Genomic DNA, 14,600 nt, shown 5'->3' with positions numbered 1-14,600 from the left:
TTTATGGAGCTGAAAGAGTTTTGTCTGAAAATCCCCCTGTGAATGAGCAAGAAAAATCAAATTTTAAACGGCTAGATGGTTTTGCAAAAACTCCTTTAGAATCTATTGAGGCATATGAAATTCCTGAATTGCACACTCTTAAAACTGCAAAAGAAATGCTTGAATGCCTTAAAGATAAATATAACAAAACTCCCATAAGCACTATTCATGATTTAAAGGGCAAAATATTTGGTTTTTAAGTGCAAGAAGGGGAGAATAAGACTAAACGTCTGAAGGAATTTATGTGCATGCAGTCCAGACTACAGGAGCATGGTGAGGCTATTGCAGAGAGAGACTTAATCTCAACTATATTGAAAGTTCTACCCTGTACTTACAAACCAATTAAGATGATTTTGAGACTGCAAAAGGATTTGAGTCTGGAGGGCTTGTTAAATGCTGTCGAGGAGCAAGCAGCCTCCAGATCTGGGGAAAAGGACACTGAACAAAGGAATAGCAATTTTAAAGCACATGTTTCAAATGAGGGAACACGAGTTGCTATCTCGTGGCCATAGAAATAATAGCAGCCAGAAATTTTTAAACCGAAATTTTCCAAGCCACACGGCCCAGCTGGGAACAAAGAAAAGAACAGAGAAAGTACCATGCATGTTAATAATGTACATTTTATTGGTGAAAGAGGAAGATTTTTGATTGATAGTGGATCTTCTATGCATATTTGTCGATATAAAGGCATGTTTTCAGAGTTGGATGAAAGTCAGAGACCTGAAATGATAGGTGCCAACCAGAAACCCTTACAAGTTTGTGGTGTGGGTGAGATCAAAATGAAATTGCTTACCACTGATGGAGATTTAATGCCAGTAAGACTGAAAAATGTAGCTCATGAACCTGAATCAATTGAGAATTTACTTTCAAGCCAAATGCTTATAAGAAATAATTATGCTATATAACTTGATAAAGGAGATGATGGTGAAATTATTCAGAAGAATTCTGGAATTAGTTTTAAACTGGATGAAAGAAATGAAGCCCATTATATTATGGACTTAAGTGAAAGGTCAGACACTGTTGATGTTGTGGAAAAGACTGCCAGACTGAAGGCAGAAAGTGTGACCATAGGAGATGTGTTTATGCTTGGCATGTAAAGTTAGCACACAGAAGCATGCAGAGTGTTGAGAAGTTGCTAAAGGATTGTGGACTTGATGTTGTGCATTATGATAAATCCAAGGAAAGATGTGGTGTTTGTCTGAGAGCAAAAGGAACTGCACCTTGCTTCAATGGAAAAAGCAGTATGCATAATGAAAGGTTTTTGGAAACAATATTCAGTGATGTTGTTGGGCCTATAAAAGCTTTGACTAGGAGAAATAATTTTTTCTCAGTATTCACAAAGGCAAAGACAAAATATTGCACTGTCTATATGTGCAAATCAAAGGATGAAACTCTTGATAAATTTAAAGAATATGTTGCCATGGTTAAAAACAGATTTGGGCATGCACCTCAAAGTTTGCTGACAGATGGAGGTGGTGAATATTGAAATACTGAGTTTAAGAAGTTACTGGAAGCAGAAGGGATTGAACACACTGTCCCATACACTCCACAGCAGAATGGGAGTGCAGAAAGACTTAATTGTGTGTTACAGGAAATGACCAGAGCAATGCTCATGCATTCTGGATTACCTAAAGGCCTGTGTGCTTAAGCTGTAAATACAGCACTGTATATCCACAATAAAATACCTTCAAAAGTAACAGTAATTACTCCGTTCCAGGCTTGGTTTGGCAAGAAGCCAAGACTTAAGCCTATTAAAACTTTTGGAGCAAAAGTCTATGCATATGTTCCTAGAGAAAATAGAGGGAAGCTTGATGCAAGGACTGAGATCGGATTCTTAGTAGGATATCCCTCAGTGGGAAAAGGCTACAGAGTATATGATCCAAAGCTGAATAAGACTAAACATTGTAATGTTGTGTTTGTGGATGACAGTGATTTGCCTAGTGCACCCTGTGTATCTGAATCTGATCCTGAGGTTATTGATGATGCTTCTGAAGATTGGTGTACCTGGTTACCTGTAGCGACCACAGGTGAACCGGCAGATCTACTTTCTGAAGACTCTTCTGAACCAGAAGGAAAAACGGGGACCACACCGCAGGGAGCGACAGAACCTCCACTTATTTTAAGATGATCAGAAAGGAGCACAAAAGGGCAATCATCACCGAAATATGGATACTGTAACACTGTGAGATTTATAAAGACTGTGAAACCTAAAGAGAAACCCAAGAGCTGGAAACAAGTGTGTGATCTAAACTAATGAAGAAAAGGAGAAATGGATTCAAGCAATGGAACAAGAGATACTATCCATTTATGAAAAAGATGTATGGACTCTGTGATCTAAACTAATGAAGAAAAGGAGAAATGGATTCAAGCAATGGAACAAGAGATACTATCCATTTATGAAAAAGATGTATGGACTCTTACAAAGCTACCTGCAGAAAGAAAGCCTGTTGGATGCAAGTGGGTCTACAAAATGAAGTACAAAGATGACAGAACTATAGACTTGTACAAAGCAAGACTAGTAGTCAAAGGCTATGCACAAGAATTTGGAACTGATTATTCAGAGACTTTTGTACCAGTTATCAATAGTGCTACACTTAAAACACTATTGAGTGTGGCATCATCTTGAAATATGCTTGTAGAGCCCCTAGACATTAAAACAGCGTTTCTTAATAATGAGCTATCAGAGAAAATCTATATGGAAATACCTGAAGGTTTTCAAGTTCCTGGCAAAGAGAACTATGTTTTCAAACTCAGACTGTATGGTTTGAAACAGGCTGCAAAAAGTTGGTATGACAAAATAACTGGACTACTACAGCAACAAGGATTTGAGCAAGGGAAAGCAGAACCTTGCATGTACACTAGACTCAAAGATGGAGAAAATCAATACATTCTGGTTTACGTTGACGATTTGGTCGTGAGCTGCAAGAACAAGGAAGACATTAAAGACATTGTTGAAAAGCTGAACAAAGAGGTCAAAGTCAAAAGACTTGGAGATATTAAACACTATCTAGGAATACAGATTGAGAGACTCGAGGATGGAACCTTTCAACTGTGCCAAAGATGAAAGATTATGGACTTTATAGAATCTCTTGGCATGAGAGACTGTAAAGAATCTAAGATACCTCTTGAACCTGCATAGCTGAGAGCTCAGGGTGGTCAACCACTCAAAGACATTGGAGAGTACAGAGAAGCTATAAGAAAATTCCTGTTCCTGAGTAAAACTACCAGACCTGATATCACAGCTGCTGTCGGAATACTGAGCAGAAATTGCCTAATCACCATGATTGGAATGCAGTAAAGAAACTTGCCAGATACTTAAAAGGGACTATGGACTTAAGACTGATCATTGAACCTTCTGAGAATCCCAGACTAGTTGGATACATGGATGCCAACTATGCAGAAGAATCGTGCAATTACAGATCAACCAGTGTATACTTGTTCTACTACAGAAATGGACTTGTAGAATGGACTAGCAGAAAACAGACTATAGTGGCGCAATCTACAGTGGAAGCTGAGTATGTGTCAGCAGCCAGTGCCTGCAGTGAACTTGAATGGATTTTTCATCTGCTGAAAGACTTCAAGATTAAAGAACCTGTACCTATTGTAATGTTTGAAGGTAATCAAGCTTGTATTGGTATATGTAAAGGAGAAAGTAGAACAGCCAGAAGTAGCTCTATTGGTATTAAATGTGAGCTAATGAAAGATCTACACCAGAAGGGGCTGATTAAGATGGAATATTGTTGTACAGAAGCTATGGTAGCTGATATACTTGCAAAGCCATTACCTTGTGCTGGATTTGAACGTTTACGAGAAATGATGAATCTAGTTGATGTGAATGTTACAGTGAATAATGAGTAATGACTATTGAATGTATAATGACTTGCACATTAGGCATTGAGAAAGGGTGTTGGAAATATGTATCTGTTTTGTATGTCCTTTGCAGTGTTCTAAAGTTCCAGTCATTATAGGGTTAACACTGTGCCTGATTCCCTATTGTCTGCATGACCTGGGAAGAAGATACTGACTGCTGTCAATCAAGGTCTAGAAGCGGGAAAACCTGTTTTGTCTGTTTGGTCAGTTAGTCAGGTGTCTTCCTTTGTTCAGGCAGAGAGTTCAAGAAGGAGGAGAAAGTGGTCTTCCGTTAAGCACATGATCTTCTAGTGTAAGCATGTAGTTCTATAGTGTTTGTTATTTTCACCTCCCAGTACCCTTTCCCTGTAGAAATAAATATGTTTTTGCTTCATGTTAAATGCCTCTCAACGATTATTTGATCCAGTGATCCATCGCACTGTTTGAGATAAAGAAATAGATTTTCAAACAGAATTCCCTAACAGCTTTGAGGGAACATTGGTTGTGACATATTTTGTTCTTATGAAAATAGCCCATTCTGTTTTTTTCATCTTAGAATTTTCAAAGAAGTTAACAATTATAACCCTAAAAAAAAGCAACTGTGAAAACAATAGAAGAACAATACCAGAACATAAAACAACAGTATCAGAAATGACAGCAGCAAAAATGAAGCCAAAATGGAATTGAGGTTAATCATCTTTCTTCTCAAATGCTTGGCAAGACAGTACTGTTTCCGTGCCCCCCCTCCCCGGTCACTTGACTATGGCCAGAAAGGTGTCTCAGATCTCCTGAGCAGAGAATGCCACTATTTGCCTACAGCCATTGATAATTGTTGACTTATCTAATGTCTGTTTTGTCAACTTATCCACTGTAGCTCATACAGCATGTGGCATAAAGTAGGGCTGCACCTGAAGTATTTATGTGTCAGTCATTTCCATGTCAATATTTGTCTTGAGTTTTCATGCTCAGGAACAGCCCTAAGACTATATCTCCAAAGAAAAAAAGTGACAGGAATCTTATAGGCATCTCAGTAGCCAAAATGACACTGGCACAGATGTTGAAATTTACATGGATGAAAAGTAATAACTCAGTAATCTGCTCTAAGAGCTGATCTGAATATGAAATACAGCATGTATAAGATATATTTTGAGCTATTTACATGTGCGGAGATCTTGACATGAGGTAAGTGTGTACTCAAACATGCACTCCCATGTGCATATATGAAGTGCTATAGCAGTGGCATAAAACTGTACCATACATGATTTTAAATGTTTATGTGCTGTTTGTTTTAAAACAAAACTTGAAAAGAATATCTGTGGTTTAAAAGCATACATAAATGCTTAAGAATATAATACGCTCTTTGAATTATGATACTGTCTCAAACCTATCCATTTTATTGCTTCACTGTGGTTTGGGATATTTGTTGGGTTGTCATAACCTTTGAAATGCTTTGCCTCATGAAACTGGGAACTCAAGCATCCTCTGATTTTATGATGAAAAATTACTGCAAATAAAAGACATCAGGTGTTAAAATTCTTGCTGTAACACTCCGTTAGCATATACTAGGGTCCTCCAGATAGTAACTGAACATGCAGGTTGCACACTGAGAATAAGATTAGCAAATGCTTAAAAGGGGTTGTAGTAGGGGTCCCATACAAGATGCCTGTGCAGTGGCTTATTACTGCACATACAGCCAGAACTTTTTAGTTGCTTCTGCTTTGGAGTTGTTGGGAAAGAGTCCCAAGCTCTTTGCTGTTGTGTGTCATGATGTTCCCAGGCCTTACGTGGCCTGGGATCAATATACCTGCGGGACCATCTCTTCCCATTTATGCCCCAGAGGTTGCTTCGTTCAGCCTCCCAAGATAGGCTGCCTGTCCCCAGCCCAAGAGATGCCTGTCTTGCCTCTACCAGGGCTAGGTCTTTCTCAGTCCTGGCCCCAACCTGGTGGAATCAGCTCCCTGTGGAGATCCGGGCCCTACCTGGCTTGCTAGCCATTCGTAAGGCCTGTAAAACAGAGCTGTTCTGCCAGGTTTTTGGGTGAGGCAGCGGGCGTTTATTTATCAGATCGGTTGGCCTCCCCTACTGTACTACCCTACTTCACTGATTTGCTGTACTGTCCTGCTACACAATCTGGACCATTCTATTGTACTGGATATTGTAATCAGTTTTATTGTCATGCTACTGTGCTTTTACTATTTATGTTGTGCTCCACTCTTAGCCCCTATGGGGGAATGGGTAGAATAATAATAATAATAATAATAATAATAATGAACTCTGCTTTTAAAAACTCCTAAGTGCTATATAAACATGTAATGGACAGTGAAGGGTTAATGCCTCACAAAGCCAGAGAGCCTTTAAGTGACAGGCTACTTAAACAGATTTCATTGGACAGCATCAGTTGAGAAGAGAGAGTTGGGAACTGACCGCTGAAAAGAATTCAGTTTAGCAGTAACTAAGGACTGGAAAGGTTGACAAGGAGGAGTGGAAGGATTGCTGAAGAGCCCCATTTGGGCCAGAAAAGGGACAGAGCTTCTAGTTTAGAAAAATAACTCCCTGCCATGTTGAAAAGAGAGATAGCTCAAAGAAAAGAGAGATTCCTGGTGTGTTTAGAGAAGGATTTTTGGATACTTGGTAGTGTATCCCTGTCCTCTGAAACCTGAAGGTTAATTTAACTCAAGAACATATACTGGAGTGTTTAGTGGTCACTAAACATTCAGCCTCACATCTCAAAGATTCTAAGACTTTGTGAAAAGCTTAACACTTTTATTTATTTATTTAGTTCAATTTATACCCCACCCTCCCCGCTGAGACAGGCTCAGGGTCGCTGGAAAACTATTAACTGGAGTTTGTGAAATTATTAAGTTACCTCAGAGTTATTCTTGATTCACCTCAGATATTTCATCCCTGACTCCACCTGACGTGAATAAAAAAATGTTTTTGAACTTTCAAAAGCTTCCCATGTACCATTTCCAAAGAATAAGTTAAGGAGATGATTTTGTCTCTTCCCTCAAGTTCCTGGGCTGAGCCAGCATCAAACTAACAATGTGACAGGGTGGGATAGCCATAAACCTTCAGATAAGAGGAAAATAGATAAAAGGGACTGTTTGACCAGAAAGGAAGGAAAAACGGGAAATTCTGCATATGACAGAGGGAAGATGGCAAGATAGCCATATGTGTTTTTCTCATTCAGACATGGCCCTTTGGTGCCTGTTTTCCTAACCGTTGTTATCTTATTTCTAATTACAGTCAGGAACCTGCAGCAGTAAGCAACCTGCAGGGTGTTTAATATTTGAAATAGCAATATAGTTTTTAAGTAATTATTAGGCTTCTGCATGATAATATTTATTATTGCGCTATGCTTTCATTCAAGAGCCTTTTCAGAACAAGTCTGAGGACATATTTTTAACATGCTTTATGAGCTCTGATGAATTATTGAACAAGCAGTGGAAGCAAACTCTAAATTGCATTTTGTTACTTAACCACATGGGGGAAATGCTGCACCATAAAAAAACTCTGTGAGTGGACTTCACCTTCCTTCTTAAGCTCTCTTCCTAGATAAGTTGGTTTTCATTTTTATTATATAATCAGTGTCTGAAAACATGTAAATAGACCCTGCATCTTTTCAACAGTTCTAAAACATTGAATTGCAGTACTCTAGAGAAGGATTAAAAACAAGTGTTGTTTCTTTCTGAAGTCTAAGTACACTAGAAAAAAGATTACTGTAAAATGAATTTTTGTATTCAGGATGCTTGGGAATTTTATGCTTAACAATCCATTATGCTTTCAAATTAGAATTGGCAACAGATGGCCTGCATATGGCCCCAAGATAGTTTTGTTCATCCTGGATGCTCTGGTCAGAACTTTAACAATTCCACTTTTAGTTTATATGCATGTTGTGTGCTTAAATGTATTTCTGGTACTTGTGTTTGCAAAGATATTTGAGAACATGTATAAATGCTCGTAGGCAAGCCATGTTAATTAAAATTCTAAAGCCATCTGTTCCTGGTTTCTAAATGTAAACAGCTTGATTTAAATTTGAAGTACTGACTTGAGCTTTTCATGTTTGAGGGTAAAATGCGTTGTGGGGGGGGAGTGCACGTCTACTAGTAGTATGCAGCTGTATTTAAAAGTAGGCCTGTTACATAATGCAAGGGTTCGTTGTTCTGTCAATGTATGTGGCATTGCTTTGTAAATTGTTTGTGGCAGGCACATAATGCCACAATGTTGCTGAAATTAAGCCAGTTTGGAGTCTGGTCAGACTGGGCCTGGATGGGCAACTTCCTAGGGATCTGTGTACATTGCTTTGGATTCTGTGATGGAAGAAATGAATGTCATAATTATAATTTTCTAAAGAACCCATAATTCTCTAACGAACCAATTAAGGTTTTAAGGTTATCTCATTACTCCAACTAGAATAGGTTTCACTGGTCCGGTACTTTCATTGCTTAAGAAAGCTTGCTATGAAAAGTGTTCCAAATGTGCAAGTGTAACTGAGACAATACAAACATCAGATCCAGTCTGGTTAGTGGTTCTTGCTGTGATCTCTGATTGAAAGGAGTGGGAAGTTGCCTTAAAAGGCACTGGCAGACCCCACTGGAGCTCTATGCTTTCTCAGAGTTAAAGAAGCCCTAGTTCTGGATACTTCATAGTTGGTTAACTATGTTCCCATGAATTCTTCTGGCAAAACTACTTTGAGCAGTGTAAAAAAATAATTGTACCCTCAATAACATCTTCTTGGAGGACTCTGTTGCTGTCTCTTCTTTGCCTCATTTGCTGTTGAAATTGTATTCCATTTTCCCCAGCCCCCATAAGCCTCCCAAAACAATACAGATAGGAAGACTCAGTGTATAACATTCCTTGGGGGAGGGATATTCAGCTAAACTGGGATCAGACATGATGGAAGTGATGCTGCTGCAAATACTAGCCATGCAACTTTTCTTCCTGTGCTGAAGAAAAGTTTCATGGCTAGTATTTCTTTTCTTCAGCACAGGGAGGCTGACAATATTAGAGCATTACCTGAAGTCTTTATCCCATGTAATTTTCTTGTCCACAGCAGCCACACAAGTGAACTAATGTCTTGAATTCTCACGGAAGACCAAAGAATGGGAAGCATGTTTTATCAGTAATGGAGGCGTACATACCATAGTACTAGTTGGCCCTTATTTCTCTTGTTTCTATGTCTGCAGTGAATGATCTTGGAGGTGACTTCAAAGGACATGGAAAAAGCTCCTTGGCTGCTGACAAAGTTGTTGAAGAAATAAGAGCCAAAGGTGGCAAAGCAGTAGCTAACTATGGTATGTTTCTTCTTTCTCCATATCAATAAAAATGTTTGCATCCAGAAATCTATATGTACTAACATACTACAGAATACAACTGACCGCTAATTTGAATTTGATTGAATCAGGTGATCCCTTGAAATTTCAAGTCATTCATTTGAGTCCTTAAATCTCTGTTCTCTCCAGTTGAATTCTATCTTTAAACTTGTAACTTGGTTCTGGTCTCTGATTTGGAAGTGAAATCCAGATAGAATGGAAAGCTGGCCAAATTACTAAATTCAGCTATTATTTGGGGATTGCTGTATTAGGTAGACAGTGTTGGAGTGATGACTCAAAAGCCCATGTTTTTTAAAAAAGAACTGGATGTCTGTTTATTATTTCATTTATATCCTATCTTCCCCACCAGTGGGGACCCAAAGCAGCTTTATGCCATTCTTCTCTCCTCCATTTTTTCCTTACAACAACCCTGCTGCAGGCGCCCAGATGAAATAATTCTGTTGAGTCATCTATTTTATACCAGTTGGGGGATGTATGGGAGGTTTGGAGGCAACTGAGACCACCATCTGCAGAATTGGAGTTTGTTTTTTAAAATGTTATTTTATTATACGAATCTGATTTTAACTCTGTATTAATTGATTGTTGTTACCCGCTCAGTTGGGGAAGGGCAAATTATAAATTGAAAATAATAATAAAATGAATAAAAGTAGATTAGGCTGAGAGAACGTTATTGGCCCAACATCACTGGCAAGCTTCCATCACACAAAAGGTGATTTGAACCTGAGTCTTCCAGATAGTAGTCCGTTGATCTTTTCCACTACATCATATTGGATGTTATGCAAATACACCAAAAGTATAAATTGGTCTACTTCCCATTATATTTTATTTGTGATACTTGAATTATTTGCCTTGCAAGCATGCAATAGTTGACTTGTCCTGGGGCTGTTACTGAGAGTAGCTAATTCTACCTAGTACTTTTATGGTAATTGTGCTTCTTTATATAGCAGGAGTTCTTGAAGGCTACCTAAATACGTCCTATCTGTTAGTTGACCTTAGACTGTCCTTAACTGTTGTGATATGGAAGTACCTTCTAACATTACATTTTAAAGATAAGAAAGCATATTGGTGAACTTTTTCACCCATTACATTTCTAATTGTAAATGTATGAAATATACGAAATTAATATGTGCATATGAAAAACATTTATCTTAATCAGGTACCTGTTTATGGAGTTGGGATTGGTGCTGCTGCTTCCAGTACTTCCATTTATTATGACAAACTTACATTTGCTACCATTTAATGTGTGCAATGGCCCTGAGATACTCCTGTGTCTGATAGTAGTTAACGTATGTCTGTTGAAAAAGGGTTATACTAACTCCAACAAAGAGAGCTCAGAAGAGCTATGTTTTTTGGATCATAGATTATCTAGTTTGATATTTTAAGTGTTCTTGTGTGACTTATTCATGTATCTTCCTGACTTTAAATTGTGATGTTAGAAGTAACCATGAGCTTGGGTTGGCAAAATGTTTCCTGTATCTCCACAAATGACAAATTTAGTCATTTAAACAACAATAAATACAAAATCTGTCTATCTCTGTTTTTCATGCTTAAAGTATTATTTAACTTTTAAGGTCACATACATGGGCTTGGATGCAAAGAACTATATGTGCATCATTTTCCAGTGCAATGACTTGTCCCCCCATCCCCCCTCACTCCCTAGTGATGGAGAATCATTAGAAAGGCACACAGTCCACTGAGCTGGAGCTGAACCAGGGAATGGATTGTACAAGTAGAAGTGTCTTCCATTCATGCCAGGGCCACTTTGAATCCAACTCAATACGGTCTTCAGTCTACAAAGCATCCTGTCCACCTGTGCATGTGTATATTCATTAACAATTTGTCATGTGAATGAGATACTCATGGATACATCTGAGAGTGTGGTTAAAAAAACCTGCAGAACAGCTGTAGTCACAGGCTTTATTCCCATCAATATTTATTATTTATTTATTTAGTTTGTTTATACTCCCTGCCAAAGCAGACTCAGGGAGGTTTACAGGCCAGTTGAGAGACATAGACATTTGAAACCCAGTTGCCTCTTTCTTGTATTCCACTGCAAATGTGACTAAAATCAGGACTGTTGTATCTGAAATAAACTGGCAGAACCAGCGCCAGAATATCTTTATTGCTGCCAGATATATTTAACTTAAATTATGTATTTTAATTCAATTAACTGGTTTTTATATATTTAATTTTAATTGTTAAATTTAAAGTTTTTATCTATCAATGTAAATGCATAAAATGTTGTTAGCCGCCCTGAGCCGCCTAGGCAGGGAGGGTGGGATACAAATAAAATCTATTATTATTATTATTATTATTATTATTATTATTATTATTATTATTATTATTATTATTATTATTATTATTATTATTATTATAAAATTTTATCAGTCAACTGGCCTAAAAGACTTCTCCTTTCTGGGGGTGGAAATTTGTATTTTGTATTACCTGTATTTTAAGAAATCAATGTGTTTTTGTGACTGACAGATGTTGTTTTTCCTTACCGGACCTTTGCAGATTCAGTGGAAGCTGGTGAAAAGCTAATACAGACAGCACTGGATGCATTTGGGAGGATAGGTATGATTTCTGGATTATGTGGCTCAGTCGGTGGGGGAATAGATGCTTGGAAGCTCCTGCCTTGACCTTGTATCCCATTGCTCCATTAAAGTTAGAATCTGTCACAACAGAGAAACACTTTTATTAGGATATTTGAAAGTGTAGTTCTTTGTGAAATATCTTTACAGTAACTTAAAGACTTCCCAGAACTATTTCTACTTTTTTCAGTTTATATGGTTGTAACTCATTTTTATTGTAGAATTGTCACAACCATGCTATTAGGAAGTGGAAATGTTTTAAGAATAGGAATGATTTGCTAGTTTCTCTAAAATGGTTAAACTGGCTGGGATTGCAGGAAAGTTTATTTTGAAGAACTTTTTTCACTTGTGTTGTGTTTTTTTTATAGCCATGGAAATTGTAAAGATGTAGGAAGATTTATGAGTAAAGTTAATAAACAGTGCGTACAAATACCTAAAATTAACTCTTTAAAGGGTCTGTGTAAATTTGGAGCTTTTTCCTCAACTCCCCTCTTCATTTTAGATCCTTTAAGCAGCTGTCCCCTTACTACTTGTGTTATGTAGTAACAGTGTTGTATAGTAGTTAGAATATAGGACAATATTATTTTGCAACAAGTTCACAGTTAAGACAGTTCAACCTACTTTTACGCTAATCTAATTCACCAGATTATTGTACAAATAAAATGGAAGAATAAAGAACCATGCACACTGCTGATTTCTGAAAGAAACAGCAGGATAAAAATTCGAAAGATTAACTAAAATTAATGATAAATATTTTTGCACTAATTGTAGGAAGGTAGTATATAATTTAAAAATAAATGTATTTTGCATTTATAGTTTTGAACTGAATAGTTTCTTCCTGTGTTTGTGATAGGAGTCTGCCTTAGAATTAAACCAAGAATACACAGGGCTGCCTATGAAAATGGCATTTTTGCATCAAGTACTCTCTTCTTAAATCTTGGATAATTGACCTCATTATATGTAGTTCCATGTGCAACATGATGTTGAATAGATGCAAGGAAAACAATCTAGTAGTGTCCTGGAGATAGACAATTGATTTGAGGATGCCAGTGGCAGGCCTACATCTCTGCAACCCCGAAAGCTCCAGACTTTGTATAAATATTTTATATAGTATTTCTGTGTTATGGAATAGTTTCCTTGAAAGAAAATCCCTCTTGCCTGCAGTTTCAGAAGGCTTTTTAAAACAGAAATCACTTCTTGGAACAAAAGGCTCTTCTAAAAATACCTTGAAAGACTGCAGTGTCTGGACTGTATACTGCTTTATTTTTATGCACTTCCACTGTTGGTTTAATTCTGGTTTTAGAATTGCCATCTTGTACTTGGGTTTTTTATCTGCCTTGGGTCCCAATTATCTTATCAGGGAGATAAGATAATTAACAGATCTTATAAATGTTTTAAATAAATAAAATATAACACATTAGAATTACATAAAACAATTAAAAGCAGTAGCATTTAACAGTCAAGCAGCACCCAGCCTATAATGTAGATAAAATGTAAAACAGGATTGAAGTAGGCCAATTATTAAGAGTACATATCTAAGAATTATACCCTTGTAAGCCCATATACTTCAATGGATTAAAAAAGGTAAAACTCTATTTAATATTTAATTCACTTATATTTTATTAACCATTATTTGTTCTCTATGAAAGGTTTTTGCAAGTGTATATGTGAGATACTCCTTTCATTTTGTCCACCCATTACCACTTTGTAAGCAATGTGCAAAAAGCCCATGTGAGCCACAACCCCTTCCTTTGACAAGTCTAAGCATTCTGTGCCCTTGCTGCTTGGGTGTTTTCTCTCTCTGAATTAATCAGATTTGGTGCAGGCCAATATTAAATGCAGTAAGGTAGTAGTAAATAAAATAGGAATGGAATAGGTTCATGTTTTTGTGCCTTAATATTTTATATCCATTTTTTGCAGATATTTTGATCAATAATGCTGGGTAAGTAGATCCAGGGCTTAGTTGCTTGTTTGTTTTTCTCTTCAGTTATATGATCTTCTTGTTCAGCTTGATAATTTTATTCCTTTTTTGTTTACTTAGCATACTGAGGGACCGTTCATTCACTAGAATAAGTGATGAAGACTGGGGTGAGTTGATTAAATAGCCAAGCCCCTTTTACTTTATACATTTGCTTCTCCACTTTCAAGAAACATCTAAGAGAACTGCCTGATTTCTCCCCCTAGATATAATTCACAAAGTTCATTTGAGGGGGTCCTTCCTGGTAACCCGAGCTGCATGGAACCATATGAAGAACCAGAATTTTGGAAGGTGAATATAGGTTTGGCTGTTCACTGAACATAATGCATATAGGTACAAGATTAATAAGATGGAAAAAAAATACTTTGTGACTTTGCTAGTTATAATTGTTTCCCTTTAAGATCTGAAGAACATGTTAATTTTGTTTCTACTTGGCCGATTTGCATCTTTCCTTTCTTTTTGCAAGAAATACCCAAGACAGATCATTCAACTGAACCAGTTTTGTCATGGTAGCCAGAAATATTTTGCAACATTTCAATAAATTCTTCAGAATACATCCTTAAAAGCATATTTAAAATAGACTTTAAATATAATTTTTTTAAAAAATCAAACTATTTGTGCCTATCCTACTGGTTCAATCAGATTCCATCTATGGTCCAGGACTGGGTGTCCTTCTACCCATGTAGTTTCTCTGCAACCCCGAATGTGATGAAACCTAGGTAATCTAATTCTGAGGGTTCAGTTATCACTATCCATGTATTAGGATACAATACTCTACAATGGACTAATTGTGCAGTATTACACAGAGTT

At 37.1% G+C, this 14,600-nt stretch overlaps 1 protein-coding gene across 1 annotated transcript in view; it reads left to right on the top strand.

Annotated features, from left to right (window-relative positions):
* Positions 1 to 14,600, top strand: part of HSD17B4 (hydroxysteroid 17-beta dehydrogenase 4) — a 127,416-nt gene that overhangs the window by 27,495 nt on the left and 85,321 nt on the right. Inside the window, exons 3-7 of the mRNA XM_060235553.1 lie at positions 9,075 to 9,182; positions 11,736 to 11,795; positions 13,733 to 13,754; positions 13,854 to 13,900; positions 13,997 to 14,081. Coding sequence (XP_060091536.1) covers positions 9,075 to 9,182; positions 11,736 to 11,795; positions 13,733 to 13,754; positions 13,854 to 13,900; positions 13,997 to 14,081 — 322 coding nt within the window. The remainder of the gene's footprint in view (positions 1 to 9,074; positions 9,183 to 11,735; positions 11,796 to 13,732; positions 13,755 to 13,853; positions 13,901 to 13,996; positions 14,082 to 14,600) is intronic.

This window comes from Heteronotia binoei, chromosome 4, assembly GCF_032191835.1.
Source record: "Heteronotia binoei isolate CCM8104 ecotype False Entrance Well chromosome 4, APGP_CSIRO_Hbin_v1, whole genome shotgun sequence".
NCBI classification, from domain to species: domain Eukaryota; kingdom Metazoa; phylum Chordata; class Lepidosauria; order Squamata; family Gekkonidae; genus Heteronotia; species Heteronotia binoei.
This window is presented reverse-complemented; position numbering and strand designations above follow the sequence as displayed.